Consider the following 14,344-nt stretch of genomic DNA (forward strand, 5'->3'; position numbering starts at 1 on the left):
TCTTTCTGCTTATCCATCATTGTCCACATATATCTGATGACTGAGCACCACTCCCTGCTGCTCCCACTTTTTGAACAATGGTTTTTTTTTTTTTTTAACATTTTGTGGAATCTGTGTTCCATTGTTGAGGGCACATTGTTCGACAACCAATTATCCTGTCTTGACTTTCTGTTTAAAGACATGTCCTGCCTTGTTTCAGAACTAGTTCTGTAGAAAGACACTCAGGGCATGGTCCCCATGTGCATATAGACTAGTAGTCAGGGTATGTATCAGTCACTTTACGATTCTGTCTTCCCAACCTGAGCCTTGGCCACTCTTTTCATTTTATGATATTTGATTGGGGATAATAGAAAACATACATAATAATATATATGATTACATAGTATGATGCATCTATGTTGAATAAATATAACAATATTATTTTTAGATACCTGATAATTACACGTGGGAAGAATGAAGGTTTGAGAGGCTTCACTCTTCTGGTTTGGCAGGTATTCTACTGGGGACTAACAATTACAACACATCAGCCCTCTCAGTAGGAAAGAGGATGATACTAAAATATTTCCATCCACAGTTCTTTTTGAGCATTAAGAAAATTTACTTTATAAATAAATTTATAAGATAATTCCTTTAATCATGTATGTGTGTCTATAGGAAAAGATCTGAGTCACATCCTTGCTATTTTATCAAAAAAATTAAATTTTGGAGAATGACATTTAGCAGTTGTCCCTCTTAAATGGGAAAGTTAAGTATTCAAGAAAAGGAGCTAATTATCTTGTTCATTGTGCATAGAAAGCACCCTTGAAGATTTTAGATTTTTATGATTGCAGGCTTTCAAAATTCTGACAAGGCTGCTTCTAAATTAGTTAATGTTGAGTGCTGTCTTTTTGTAGATTGACAACTGGTTGGTGTTGCTCCATTTTATTGAGAAAAGAAAAGCATCAAAAATGGCTCTACCATCTGTTGGATATGAAGCTTGGGTCGAAGGGTGGTAGTATGTAGCGAAGAGGGCTTGCTGAACTGTAATCGCAGACCCTTTTAAAATACAAAGTCTGCTACATCCAGGAAAGAAAAACTACTCTCCAATTTAAATCTTTGGTAGATATTGTGTAAGTAGGTAATAGGTAGATATCGGGGCAACAAATTCCTTTCTTGTTTGTTTATAGAGCAGTCTTCCCAGCCCGCCTTTTTATTTCTTGAGGAAATGTTATTCTTGAACCAGAAGGGCAAGTCTTCCTTTCAGAAATTAATTAAATGGTTCAATAGAGTGAAGTATTTTTACTTTTCATGTGGTTTAATTTTCTAAGCAAAAGAAAAATCTCCCTGTGAAAGCCATTTGTTTTTGTTAATCAAAATTAATGTATAATGCCTATCAGGTGCAAGAGAAAACCGTGGTGTTATGAGATATGCTCTGCAGGGAGAATTCAACCACTCTTGGGGAATAAAAGTTCTGGCTTGCCACTTTATATGGTGAAAATGCTTCCATCATGGTTAATTTCAAGCCACTAACCTGACATCCTAGAGCAGAGATTTGGGAAGAGATAGGTGATAGCATCCATTATATAGTGTTTTTCTTTACTGATACACTTGATGTAAATAATGCTGAGCACATAGATGTAGTAAAATAATTAGGAAGTGATGAGATTTGAGTATTTATTACTTCTGTTTATGTTATAATTTTATGTAGTTCTAAGTATATAGATGTGGTTTCTTAAAAATGAATGTATTTAGCAACTTGCCTACAAATACCTGAAAAGTTTACTGACTTTTCTGATGCTCACACCACTGGTAGGAAGACCCGTGTTAGATTTCTGGATCCAACACTTACTAGCTGTGTGGTATAAGTCCCTACCTCATAAGGTTGTTGGAGGGGTTAAATGAGACACTGAATACAAGTCTTTGAGTAGCACATCATACTGTAGTAAGTGCTCAATAAATGGAAGTTATTATTCATGTTGGTTTTTTGTAGTCTGGGGCAAGCATTGTGGCTCTAAGTGTAAGTGTCCTTCTAGTTATTTTAAATTAAATAAATTTAAGAATGTGCTGAAGTTGGTATGAGGGGCCATTAACTAAGTTAGTACAATCTTTTTAATTTAATTTTTTGTTTTTAGTCAAAACAATTTCTCTTTGAAGTCAAACCTTCCTTTTTTTCCCGTGGCATTTTCCTTATAGTCTGACTCTTCCCTCAGTTTTGGCAAAGGTGGCATTGTCTTTATTCTGTCTTTCTAGTCTTGATGCTAGAGTATCTTTGTGAGCTTTTGCTGCAGGGAGCATCTATAGCTCTTGAACAAAAATGGCACATTATTCAGATTTCAGAGAACATGACTGAATGTGAAGGTTGCAGTGGGGGTTTTGGGATTTGGGGTAAGAAGGTAACTCAGTATTTGCAAATTAAATCATCAGTAAGGAGATTAAATGGAGAAGGGAAGGAACCCGAGGACCTGGCAGTTTGGAATGTAGTTTTTTGAATATCCTGGTGACCCTGGGGACATTTCCAGAATCCCCTTATATCCAGTAGCTTTGGCTGTTCTGTTTTTCTATCAATCTAACTCTATCCATTGAATATCAAATAAGGTGTCTTCAGTGTTTCCTCTCTATCTGTGGATGCATTTGTATGTGCCTGCTGTGTGTGTGTGTAAAATATTTCTGTTAGCATTAGAGGGAAATAGTTGGTTTGCCATTTGAGTCAACTCTATTAAAGCTATGTGAGTCAAACATTTTGGAGGGAACATGTACAATTTTGAAGGTAATATTTATGTTTCTTTTAAAATATGCCATTTATGGGCCTCCCTGGTGGCAAAGGGGGTTGAGCACAGCTCTGTGAAGCTGTTTGCAGCCTCTGCGGTGCAAGTTCGATTGCTGGCCAGGGACCAACCCACGTGGCACACAGACCTCTCCTGCCTCGCCCACTGCTGCCCTCAGCAGTGTATTTCAGTCAGTCTGCCTGTTCTGTTCCCCACTCTGTCTCTGGCGAATCCTCTCACCCCCCCACAGCTCTGGCCTGTACCCCAATTCTTGTTTGTATAAATCAGTAAATCTTTGGGAAAAAAACATACCATTTAGTTCAGGCCTTTTACAAAGTCCTTCTTTTCTTCCTATGCCATTAACCTATGATGAAAAAAAGGTTTCAAGCTGCACATCTTTCTCCTGGTTCAAGGCACTGAACACAGCAGAAGTAAGATGACCTATTGGGTTTTAATTTAATTATATAATCAATAGCCGGAAAAAAAACCCCACACATTTAAAGTGGTTAGACTCTGCCTAAGGTACTGAAGAAAGGAATGTCATTCGTTTAGTGAATTGCTTTGAAGAGTGGAGGGGGAGAGGCAGGAACATAGTAGTTGGCAATGTTGTACATGATTCATTTTCTTTACCACCACCCTGGTGTGAAAGTTGCCAGTTTTGGCATAATTTCCTTTGTTTTCCCTCAGTCTGCCTATTCTGAAAAATCACAGGAAATAAATTTAATGTATACCATTTGGAATTGAACAAATTGAAGTGTGTTGAAGAGTTTCTCTCTTGGTAAGAATACTTCTAAAGTTGTATAGTGGAAGCCAATGTTTAAATAGATTTTGGGTTGTTGAAACTGCTTTGATAGCCTGAAAAGTTAGGAAACATCTGATCTGCAAGTTGTCAAACATGCGAAGAGGTTTAACCCATGGGTAAGGATGTTTAGCAGCAGTTGCCTGGAGGACTGTGTTGAGGAGTACTTTGGGCCTTTTCTGGGCCCAGAAAGATTGACGTGATTAGTGATATTTTTTTCATATTGATAGTTTATTGAAAGGTAAATTTATGGAAAATAAGTTGACTTGGAACCGTGGATAGTTTTGTAATATTCATTAACAACGATTTTTTAAAGACATAGACATTAATTGTTTTGATATAAATTTGGAGTTTAAAAACCTCCCTTCAGTGCTTTCAATTGTAATATGGGCTTAGGTAAATTTCTAATGATCAGAGACACTATTTAGCAAAAACTCCCATCTTAGTACCTTTCATGTTGTCTGCATCGCATTAGAGAAAGAAGATGACTGTAAACAAGAAGCAGCCCTGCCAGTTTCATGAAGAGGACAGTGCATTACAGTAAGCTGAGTTTATATTCCACCTTCAAGTGCGGTTCTCTCATTAGTTCACTTTGTGCCGGCTCATTAAAAATATCTTCAAGTCCAGTAGTCTCCTCATCACCCTTCAAAATATCCAGTGACAGTTTTGAGCTCAGAAGTGGAAGATGCGGTCCTGCCGTGCTGCTTGCAATTCTGCTTGTAATTTCAGTGGAATAGATAGACCCTGGATATTTCTCAGTGTGGAACCATTCACTTCATTTTGGTTGAGCTGGATTTTTTTTTCTGATAATTCAAAATTATTTTTCACACAAGAAAAACCTTTGAGGAGAAAATTACATCTTTCAAAAGTCCACTTACCGAAAGTTCAGTTACTGGAATACTGTCCTTAACCTGGGGCATATCCTCAGGTATCACCTTCAAGCTCACCTGAGAACAACTTCTTAGCCTCTTTACCTTCCCCGGGTCTGGTTGCTCACTTTCGTCCTGATCAGGGATTTCTGCACTGAGCTCAGCAGGTAGCCCATGGGCTCCTCATAGACCCACCCTGTGGGCAGTTCTGGTTATAACTATTATTCATTATTAGTTTTCCACAATTTATTAACCTCACTTTCTGGCCAGGCACTGATCTGTGAGACTGTAACATTATTTTGCAGATAATGTGTAGCTGAATATAATATTCCATTTTTAGTTTTGTGTAGTTCCTTTCTCAAACATAGGATTATTTTACACTTTGCCCCTCTTTTAGACTTTAAGTAATCACTTTTATTGACACGGAACATCTACTATAGATTTGTTATTTTTAACAGAGGAATTAATGAGATCTCTCTTGTGTTTCTATTTTTTTTTCACAAACTTTGTTCCTTACTATTTTTCAGACTCCAGAACTGTCTTAGGTATGGGAGTGCCAAGGCTGCGTGTGCTCCTCTTGGCTGCTCTGCTCCACTGCCCTTCGGTGTCGTGGGCGCTGGTCTCACAGCTGCTCACACACACACTCCCTGCTCCTCCTTTCCCATGGTCCGGTTGGCAGCAGCCTAGGGGAGTGATATTCCTCTTTTCGTTCTATTTTTCTTAAACAACATCTAGGTGTATGTGTTGTACACGTGTGTGTGCCTGTGTGTGAATTGTTCACCCTTACACTGTAATTCAGAATCTGGGTGACATGTTTCCATGGCTGATAAGCATTTCCTCATGTGGTAGGTAAGGTCTACCTTGTAATCCCTTGGAGAATGCCCTCTTTTGTAAATACACGATAGGAGTTACAATGGAGTCCCGCTGAGGAAGTAAATCAAAAGGTGGCAGGTTGTTTGACCCTTACAGCCAGAAGAGAATTTGGTAAATTGTCAGACAGGTTATTGACTGCCCTTTCGAGAGAGAACCGGGGCTTTGCATTCCTTACCTTCTTTCAGTGTATGCTTGTATTTCATGTGTGAGAGACCGACATTATCATAATCCATTTTTCGCTTTTATGTCATCTACCAGGGGCTCTTATAAGCCTCCTTTCTGAAGAGCATTCCCCATTTACTTGCTCTAATTCACTGTCCTTTTTTTTTTAATTATAAAATTGATGTTTTGCAAGCAGTGGCATTATATGTGAGTTGTTTATGGAGGTGCTACAGGGAAGATTAGTGGTAGAATTAAGAATGGAGATAGCTGTGGAGGGAAATTCATGAATAGACATCACAGCACTGACATAACAAGATAGTGAAAGAAACATGTTAGGCCCGAAGATCTTGGAAAAAAGTTAGGCATAGAGTATGTGTCTTTGGCTGAGATGAATAGTGTTAATGGTGCATGGACAAATTTTTCTTCAGGGGTTCTGTTAGGTAGAAAATGCTCAGATTGACCCCAACATGTAAAAGAGACTCTCTTACATGCCTCTACACATTAGTGGTGATTTCCAGGGAGTGCTCAAACTGGAATATCAGTGGAAATAATGTAGAACTTTTGATTTGCTCATGTAATTATCTGACTCGTGGAAAATTTGATTAGAGAATTTTTTTTTAACTTTTTTTTTTTTAAAGATTTATTTATTTTTATTTATACATGCACTGGGTACAGTCAGAAGCACGGGAGGGTGAGAGAATTCACCAGAGCCAGAGCGGGGAGCAGAGCAGGCAGAAGGACCGAAGTACACTGCTGAGGGGAGCAGCGGGTGGCAGGAGAGGTCTGTGCGCCATGTGGGACCCTCCTCCGGTGGCTGGGGAGCAGCGAGGGGCTGGGGATGGAACCTGCGCTGCAGAGGCTGTGGGCAGCCCCGCAACCCAGCGCTCAACCGCTGCGCCACTGGGGAGGCCCCTGATTAGAGAATTTCTTAACTTATATACTTTTCCATATAGAAAAGATAACCAAAGTAGGACTATTTTTGCAAATTAATAATAATTAAGAAATTATCTAGAACAGGGAAAAATAGTGCCAAGTTTTCTAGTTCTCTCAGATGATGTGCTGTTTTCCTTTATGGTCTTTAACAACATCTTTCCAACACAATGAATGTAAGTTTTAAGACATTCTTGAAATATAAATGAAGATTAGGACTCTGAGTACAAACATTCTTTGTCCTTGAAAAGCCAAGTAGAGAAACTCTACTGCTTTTTTTAAGTTTTCAGGCTGCTTGAGACTTAGGCTCCAGTTGGGAAAGAAAATGGTAGCAGAAATTCCCTTATTTGTTATTAGGCAGCAAGAGCATTTACAAAGGAAAGTGCACGGCTGTTTCCCATTCTTGCTACAGCAGCTTGGAGCTGGCTTCAGTTCAGATTTTCTAGGCACTGGAGGAGATACTCCTTAAACAAATCTGTTAACATTTTAGTTTTGCGGCGGGAACACAGTGCAACCTACATGTAACCGCACCAGTTCATATTTTTGCCTGAAGTGGCTCTGTCTCAGCCGTTCCCAGGCAGGTGTGAGTAGGTGGGGTTTGGTCCCGTCTTCCTAGCTGAGCCTGGCTTATGTGTCCTCTTGCTGCTTTTGCTCATGTTGCTCTCTTTGCCGTGAGACACCTCTCTGTGCAGAACATGAGGCTCCTTGGGCCCCTCTCGCTGAGTGCTTTTCCTTCCTGAAGGTTTTGTAGTGTTAGCACTTGTCACATTGAGCACATGATGGTTGATTCCAGTCTGGGTTACAGCCTTTCACTCTTTCATTTCTTTTCACTTTTTCATTACCTTTTCTCACTATGTCTGGGCTCAAATACAGGCATCCGTAGGGAAACTCTATCAGATGGGGAAGGAGCCTGTGTGTAAAGTGTCACAACAGCGAGAACTTTATTATTCTGCTCTCTTTACAAGTGGCTCTCATTGGCATCCTGTTTGTGGTTGCCCTTGCAGGCAGGCTGGTGGTGTTGGTATGACCTAGTAAGTCTGGCTGACTCCCTTTTAGACTGGTGAGCCCCATGGTGTGCTGGTTGTCAATAGGTTTAACACCACTCCTGTGTGGAGATGTGGAGACACTACCAGTGTTATTGTTACAGATTCCATATTTCAGAGATGTACTCATTTTGTGTCTGCTTGATTGACCTAGAAGTAAAATAGGAGATGGGTAGATGTATGTTGAAATCTCTCACCATGTTGGTGGATACGCCAGTTTTATTTCCCCTTGTCCTATTTTATGTACACCTCTCTCTCTCTCTATTTATATATATATACACACACACATGCATATGTATTTATGCAAGTTTAATGCCTAAGAACATTCATATATAGATTTAACTGTATATAGATTTAACTGTACGTATCATCCATTAGTTTTAGAATGCTTTGCTTCTTTGGACATATGACCCTATGAGGGACCATGATTCCTCAGCTTATTTCTGTGTCTGTTTTATTTTCTTATTTCTCTTTGTGGGCGGGGTGGAAGGTGATTAGGCGTTGAGACTATGACTCCAGAGCAGATTATTCTTGGATTAGTTGAAACAGATATAACTACCTGGACCTGATGTTGAGAAATTCAGGATTTTCAGATTTGTCAAGTTTGGCAAAATTAATTAGATTTTTCCAGATATTGTAATGATTCTTTTTAATATAATGTGTGTGCCACCATCTCTGTAATTACATTTACTTCTTCTGAGTCTTATAGTTCCAACTCAGGAGACTATTTCACACTATTTTCACAGTCAGGCAGTTTCTCCCCCAGTCTTTGCTCTTTTGTTGTGCTAACTCTGAACTGAAGTTGTATGTCTAGCTTCACCTGTTTAGGGGGAGCATAGTTCAGAAGTAACACCCCAAAGTATGTGCCTGACACAAAGTGAGGGAGAGACCTTGTCTCTTGCTTCAAACAGTAACTCTCAGTTTCACTGGTGGTTTAAGCAAACAACTATCTAGTTTCCTAGTCTGGGTTAGAAGAAGGAAACCAGGAGTGAAGAAGATGGTACAAGGTCGAATGCTACACAAGAGAAATGACCTCTGTACAGTACAGCAGTTATAAATGCTCAATGATCTCAGGTGAATTAGGCCATCCTAACCTTTGTTAGATTTGAGAGCACTGCTGCTTTGTGTCATTATCTGATAAAATCTACTAAGATGACCCTATGGTATCATGAAAAAGTTTTAAATTTAAATTAGTCTTGTATAACCTCTAAGAAGGCAGGAAAATTACATTTGAAACAGTGAGCTATAGAGGAGTTTTGAGAATGCACAGAAGATACACAAAATGAACATCATGAAGGAAATGGGCTAGGGAGAAGGAATTGGGGAGGGGGACCTCTGGGGGACAACTTTGAGCGCCTCAGCTTACAGCAAGTGCCAGCTGGATGTGAGAAGGAGGCAGCATCAATCCTGCCTTATGTCCTCACCCACGTAGGAGTAGATGCCTTCACTTCCCTACCAGGGTGGTCGGTGTGCTTGCATGGGAGTGTATGTGATCATACCTGGTAAAGCCTCATCATGTGCTGTGGTCACATGGCTGGTTGTTGTCCCCTCACCTTTTTCTGCTCCCCTTCCTTTTTAACTTTTCACAAATATTTCTGAATATTGTCCAAGTCATGCTGTGAACCAGACACTGGTAGGTGCTGAATGTGCCCTGACAAGGGAAAAAACAGTCTCCTCTTGTTGCCATAGAACTTTCCTTGTACTGTGAGACAAAACATGTCAGCAGGCACATAGAAGTGACTATAAGAATTTTAATGGAAAGTAAAATGCATTCCAGGACAATTTTGAGAGACCAGGAAGGCTTCCCAGAGAAACTGACATCCAAGGTGAGACTTAACAGATAAAGAGGAGTTAGCCAGAGAAGGATTCCTGATGGCCATGACAGGGAGTGTGAGAGAGAAGGCTGCAGATTCTGGGGGTTATGGGGGCCAGGAGGAGAAACCACTGAGAGGCTTTCCTCAGAGGACGGGCTGATCAGATTGGCATTTTCGAACTTTTACTTTAGTAATTGCAATTAGAGGGCAAAACTTGCAAGAGCTGTAGTTACCTAAATGGTTAATGGGGCCTATAATGAAAAAAAAAATGCAGTGGAGATGGAGGAATGTCAATAGAAGTGAGGTATATTTGGGGGATAGAGTTTATAGATTTGCTGATTGATTGATTGATTGGATGTCGGAGGAGTCAAGGTTGCGCCCAGGTTTTTGGTTTGGCCAACTGGGCACTAATAAATGACAGAGTGGATATGGGAGGAGAAACTTGTCATGGGGGTGGAGTTAGGATGATGGATAGTTGAGTTTCAGAAAGGTCCATTTGTAATAGGTGTGGGATATACACAAGTGGGAGGGCCACTGGATCTGAAATTCAGGAGAGAAATATGGCTATCATAGAGATTTAGTAGTTATCACATGCATATAAATGGTACCCCAAACTGTGAGAATGAAAGAGATCACTCAGTGATAGTATAGACTGAGAAGAGAAGAAACCCATGTAGAACCCTGAAGAGGGATGAGAAAAGAGAGAGGAACACACAGATGTGTGTGGTGACATGGAAACCAAGATAGAAGTCATTCCCAGAGAAGGGAGACCAAGGAAGATGAAGATCAAAAGATATCTCTTGGATGTATCCATGGGAAGTCATTATAACTTTGACCAGAGAAACTTCTAGAAACAGGAACCAGAAGCCAGATTGCATAGAATTAAGGAGAGGGTAGGAGAAGAGATAAGCAATACATTTAGGCCTCTTAATGGAAGTTTGCCCGCAGGAGAAATTAGAGTTTAGTTCTGTATGCTAAATATTATGGGTGGAGGGGAGTATATAAAAGTCATGGGAGCCATGAACATGCTTGGATGTTGATGGAAAGTAGCTTATGGAGAAACTGAGGCTGAAGTTTTGGGAGACGTGGGATAACCAAGTTAGCAGGATCATGAGAATGGAGAAGGGATTGGGATCCGCTAATGGCAGAGAGATGACCTGAGGCAATCCAGGAGCCATCTCTTTCCATTATGTTGGAAGGGAAGGATAAAACAGTTGAGGTGAAAGCATTATTTTGTAACATAATCTTTTAATTATGTTCTTTTAAAATGCTTCTCCGCAGACACTACCCAAAGCAGTCCTTCACTACCGTGGCAGACACACCTGAAAATCTTCGCCTGAAGCAGCAAAGTGAATTGCAGAGTCAGGTAATTTCTAGACAGTCTAATTTTGTCACATTTGTATTAAATATTACACCCAAGGCTGCTTTTCTATGCTTTTGTTATTGTACTGTGGCTGTCAGGTCACTGACCATCCTGGATGCTGGAAACAGGCCTGGGTGGGCATGCTGGGCAAAGTAAGAACATCTTTTTTATTACTGGTCTTGGATTGTCCTGATGTTCTCGGTTCTGTTATTCACATGGGACTAGGGCAAGTAAATGAGTTCTGGTCAGAGTAAGTGTTTCCCCACAATATTGATTTATTTGGTCCTAAATATTTAAAAACATTTTATAAATAGCTTTTCCACACCGCATATGTAGGGGAAAAAAGAGGTGTTAACTTGACCCAGTTGCGGTGCGTGTGGGGCTAACACCCTGTCTGTGTATCTCACACCAGCCCCTAGCTTTGTTTTCATCCTGTCACTTTATTCATATTTCTTTCATATGTCACACTGACAGCATGAACAAAGATTAGAACACCACAGTTGGCTCCTAGTCAACCATTTTGGATGGGAACTTGCCTTCAATATGGCGAAACACACTGGTTAAGACTGCTGATTTGAATGGCAGTGTTTTCTGCAGGGACACCCAGTCTCTTTTTAAGAAATATGAGACACTCTCTTTCAGAAGTTATCTTGCCTGCCACCCTGCAGGAAGATGCTGAACAACTACTTTGCAGTCCTTTGGTCAAGAGTATAGTAAAACAGTATCAAATAGGGGTGCAGGGAAGATGGGTAATGGACCCCCTTCTGCTGTTCATGATTGTGACCTTGCACCAACCATTCTGATTCTTTGTGCATATGTAATATGAGACAGTCTTGTCTCCCTCTCTTGAGTATGGTGGGGAATATCAACTAAATACTTAGGTGTGAAAGCATTTTGAAAAGTTAAAAAATATCATATGACTGTGAGATCATTGTTGTTGTTATTATCCCTGAAAATCCTTGATATGAAAAAAAGAAGTGCAAAAGAGGGGTGTAGTTACTACTCTTTGGAAAATGTCCTTCCGTAGCTATTCTTTTTTTTTTTTTTTAAAGATTTATTTATTTATACAAGAACTGGGGCACAGGCCAGATGTGCGGGAGGGTGAGAGGATTCACCGGAGACAGAGTGGGGAACAGAATAAGCAGACTGACAAAATACACTGCGTAGCTAGTTATTCTTAATGAGAGTAGTCGGCTCTCAGTTGCACCAGTTCTGATTATTCTTGTGCAGGTTCATCTGATCAGGGGAGATTGTGCTGCCCTCCACTCTCTTTCTGGACTGGGGACCAATTCTCAGTGCATTTAATTAGAGGACATAGAACTCAAAGTAGAGTTTACTGTTGGCTAACAATGCCACGAAGACCTGGTTGCCATTTGGTTTATGTAAAAATGCTAATTTTTGTGTGCTGAGCCATTAGTTCAAGAAATTGAGTGCTGGCCAAAGAGAGGCACTGTTGCAGAGCAGACAAGAACACCCTTGCTCATTCACACTGAGGAGGGTGCCAGGACTTGGCTCCAGTCCGTGCAGATCCAATATGCCTTTCTCTCCATCCAGTTAGGATTAATTAGATAATTCTGGAGAAGTACTTCAAGCACATTGGAAAACAGAACTAAATCAAGCAATCAAATATTTGTTTCCTGCCTATTACATGTCCTTGTTCTGTGCAAGAGAATTTATAATGAGTTAATCCTCCCTTCACAGAGCTCACAGGGTGTCTGAGGAAACTGGACTAACGCGCACCCCTGGAGCATCCACGTTTAATTTACAATAAGGTTTGAGACAGGGAGGGGTAAGTGTGGGCTGGACCTGTTAGTGCTTTGTGCTGGGGAGACTTGAGTGGAGCCTTGAACGCTGAGAAATGATCTGACCTAAATATGTGTCCCCTTCCTTTGGAAGACACATCACTGCTGTTGGGTTCAGTGAGTGGTTATAGTGTCTGTCAGCTAGGCCTGGGGATAAGCATTTGTTGTTGGGCCTTCTTCTAGAAATGTACCTGGGTAAAGGTATCAGATTTTAAAAAATATTTTTCAAATGCCATTACTTCTAGAAAGAAAATGTAAGACTTTATCAGGCAGACAAAGAAGGGGAAAAATTCAATTCAAGAAATATGAATTGACTATGAACTGTGTAATGATGTTGGGGATGTAAAAACATCATCATCATCTTTAATCTATCTTCCAGACACATAATTTTACATGTGTTGTTTCATTTAATCTCAAACAGCTTTGTGAGAGTGGTATTTGTTATCTCTGTTTATATAAAGCTCTCAATGGTTATAGAATTTAATTAATGTGCCCTTGCAAATTCAGCTAAGGAGTTCAACTTGGACTAGAATCTAGATCTGTGCATTCCCACTGTCCATACCCTTTATCAGTACCTTAGTCATTTTCCTTACAAAGTACCCAGAAAAAGAGATCATAATCAAAATACAAGGTGATAACACAGTATGTGTAAAGGTAGAATTTTGCATAAAATGCAAAAGTCAAAGGTAGGAAGAAGTCATCATAATTATTATTATTATTTTCCTGGATGAGAGGTGAAACCAATTCTGTTTAAAAGCGTTTTTATTTTTGCAAAGGCATGGAATGATATCTATCCTAATAGTAGAATTCATTAATAGCAATTGACTGAGTTTTAGCATATTAAATGATTTGATTCTGTATGGAGAATTTCCTTAGAGTTTTGGTGTCGAGTATTCTGAGTAGACCAACAATTTTGGTGGAAAATTGACTTAATGTCTTATACATTTATTTTAAAGTTTGTAATGATCCTTAATAAGTCAAGTCTGGTCCTAACTCCAAAGTTTTGAATTTCTGAAATCTTTTAGAATTGTTGGGTTCAACTAATTCTTTTCTTTCAACTCATTAACTTACCAAATGAGCCAACATCAAGGGAGAATTTCGAACCTAGAAAATTTATAGTTAAATATTGTTATTTTTTCCTTACCCCCTCCCCCTCTTTTTTTTTTTTTGTGTTATAAGCACTGCCAGAATTTTTTTTTTTTTTTTTGGCCTAAGTGTTAGATCCTCTCAGGCACTTTTGGGGCTCTTTATAAGGTGCCAGATTGTCCTAATAAAATGATATGAAATACCATAGAATAAACAAGGAAACCATGAGTTAGCTTTTTGGAACTGGTGAAAGGCAGCAGCTTACAGGCAACTCCCTGCTTGCAGAGAATGACCTTGGAGCCTGTTAGTCAGCCACACCTGGCCGGCTGCTCTCTAGTAGTCGAGAGGGATGCAGGTGGGAAGCTCTTCCATCATCACCACCCCCCTTTCCATCATATAACAGAGGATGAACTGCTTCAAAGAAATAATGTAATGGTTGGCTAAGTGTTCCCACTGGTCCACAGTAGCCATACAACAAAGAGAAGAAGTAAAATTTTATTTCCAGTGGTATTAGTAACGTTATACTTTACCTGAGGAGCATTGGGACTTCTGTGCTTGCCTTTAGACAAGCATATTATCATTTTTTAGTAGGAACATGAGCCTTGATTTCCAAATCCCTGACTTACAAATAAAACTTCTGGAACACAAACTCTTTGTCAGTTGGGGAATCCCTATACTCAAAAAATGTAAGTGAAATGAAAAGTCCTTTTGAGAGAGAAGTTAACTTAGTATTTTAACATTATGTTGTACAGAGCATTTGCCTTTTCAGATTGCATAACACTCTCTTATTGGAAATAAAGCTACAGATATTTTGAGTTCTCTGGACCAGGGGTCTGCAGACTTCATAAATCATGCAAAT

The 14,344-nt window shown here is 39.7% G+C and overlaps 1 protein-coding gene across 2 annotated transcripts in view; it reads left to right on the top strand.

The window, feature by feature from the left end:
- The window catches only part of NEBL (nebulette), a gene marked incomplete at both ends in the record, with an annotated part of 303,643 nt that overhangs the window by 98,755 nt on the left and 190,544 nt on the right, over nt 1–14,344 (top strand). For both annotated transcript variants that reach the window (XM_084254157.1, XM_084254158.1), the window contains one exon: nt 10,516–10,600. In XM_084254157.1, coding sequence (XP_084110283.1) covers nt 10,516–10,600 — 85 coding nt within the window. The remainder of the gene's footprint in view (nt 1–10,515; nt 10,601–14,344) is intronic.

This window comes from Talpa europaea (genome assembly GCF_964194135.1).
Source record: "Talpa europaea genome assembly, chromosome: 14".
Classification (NCBI taxonomy): domain Eukaryota; kingdom Metazoa; phylum Chordata; class Mammalia; order Eulipotyphla; family Talpidae; genus Talpa; species Talpa europaea.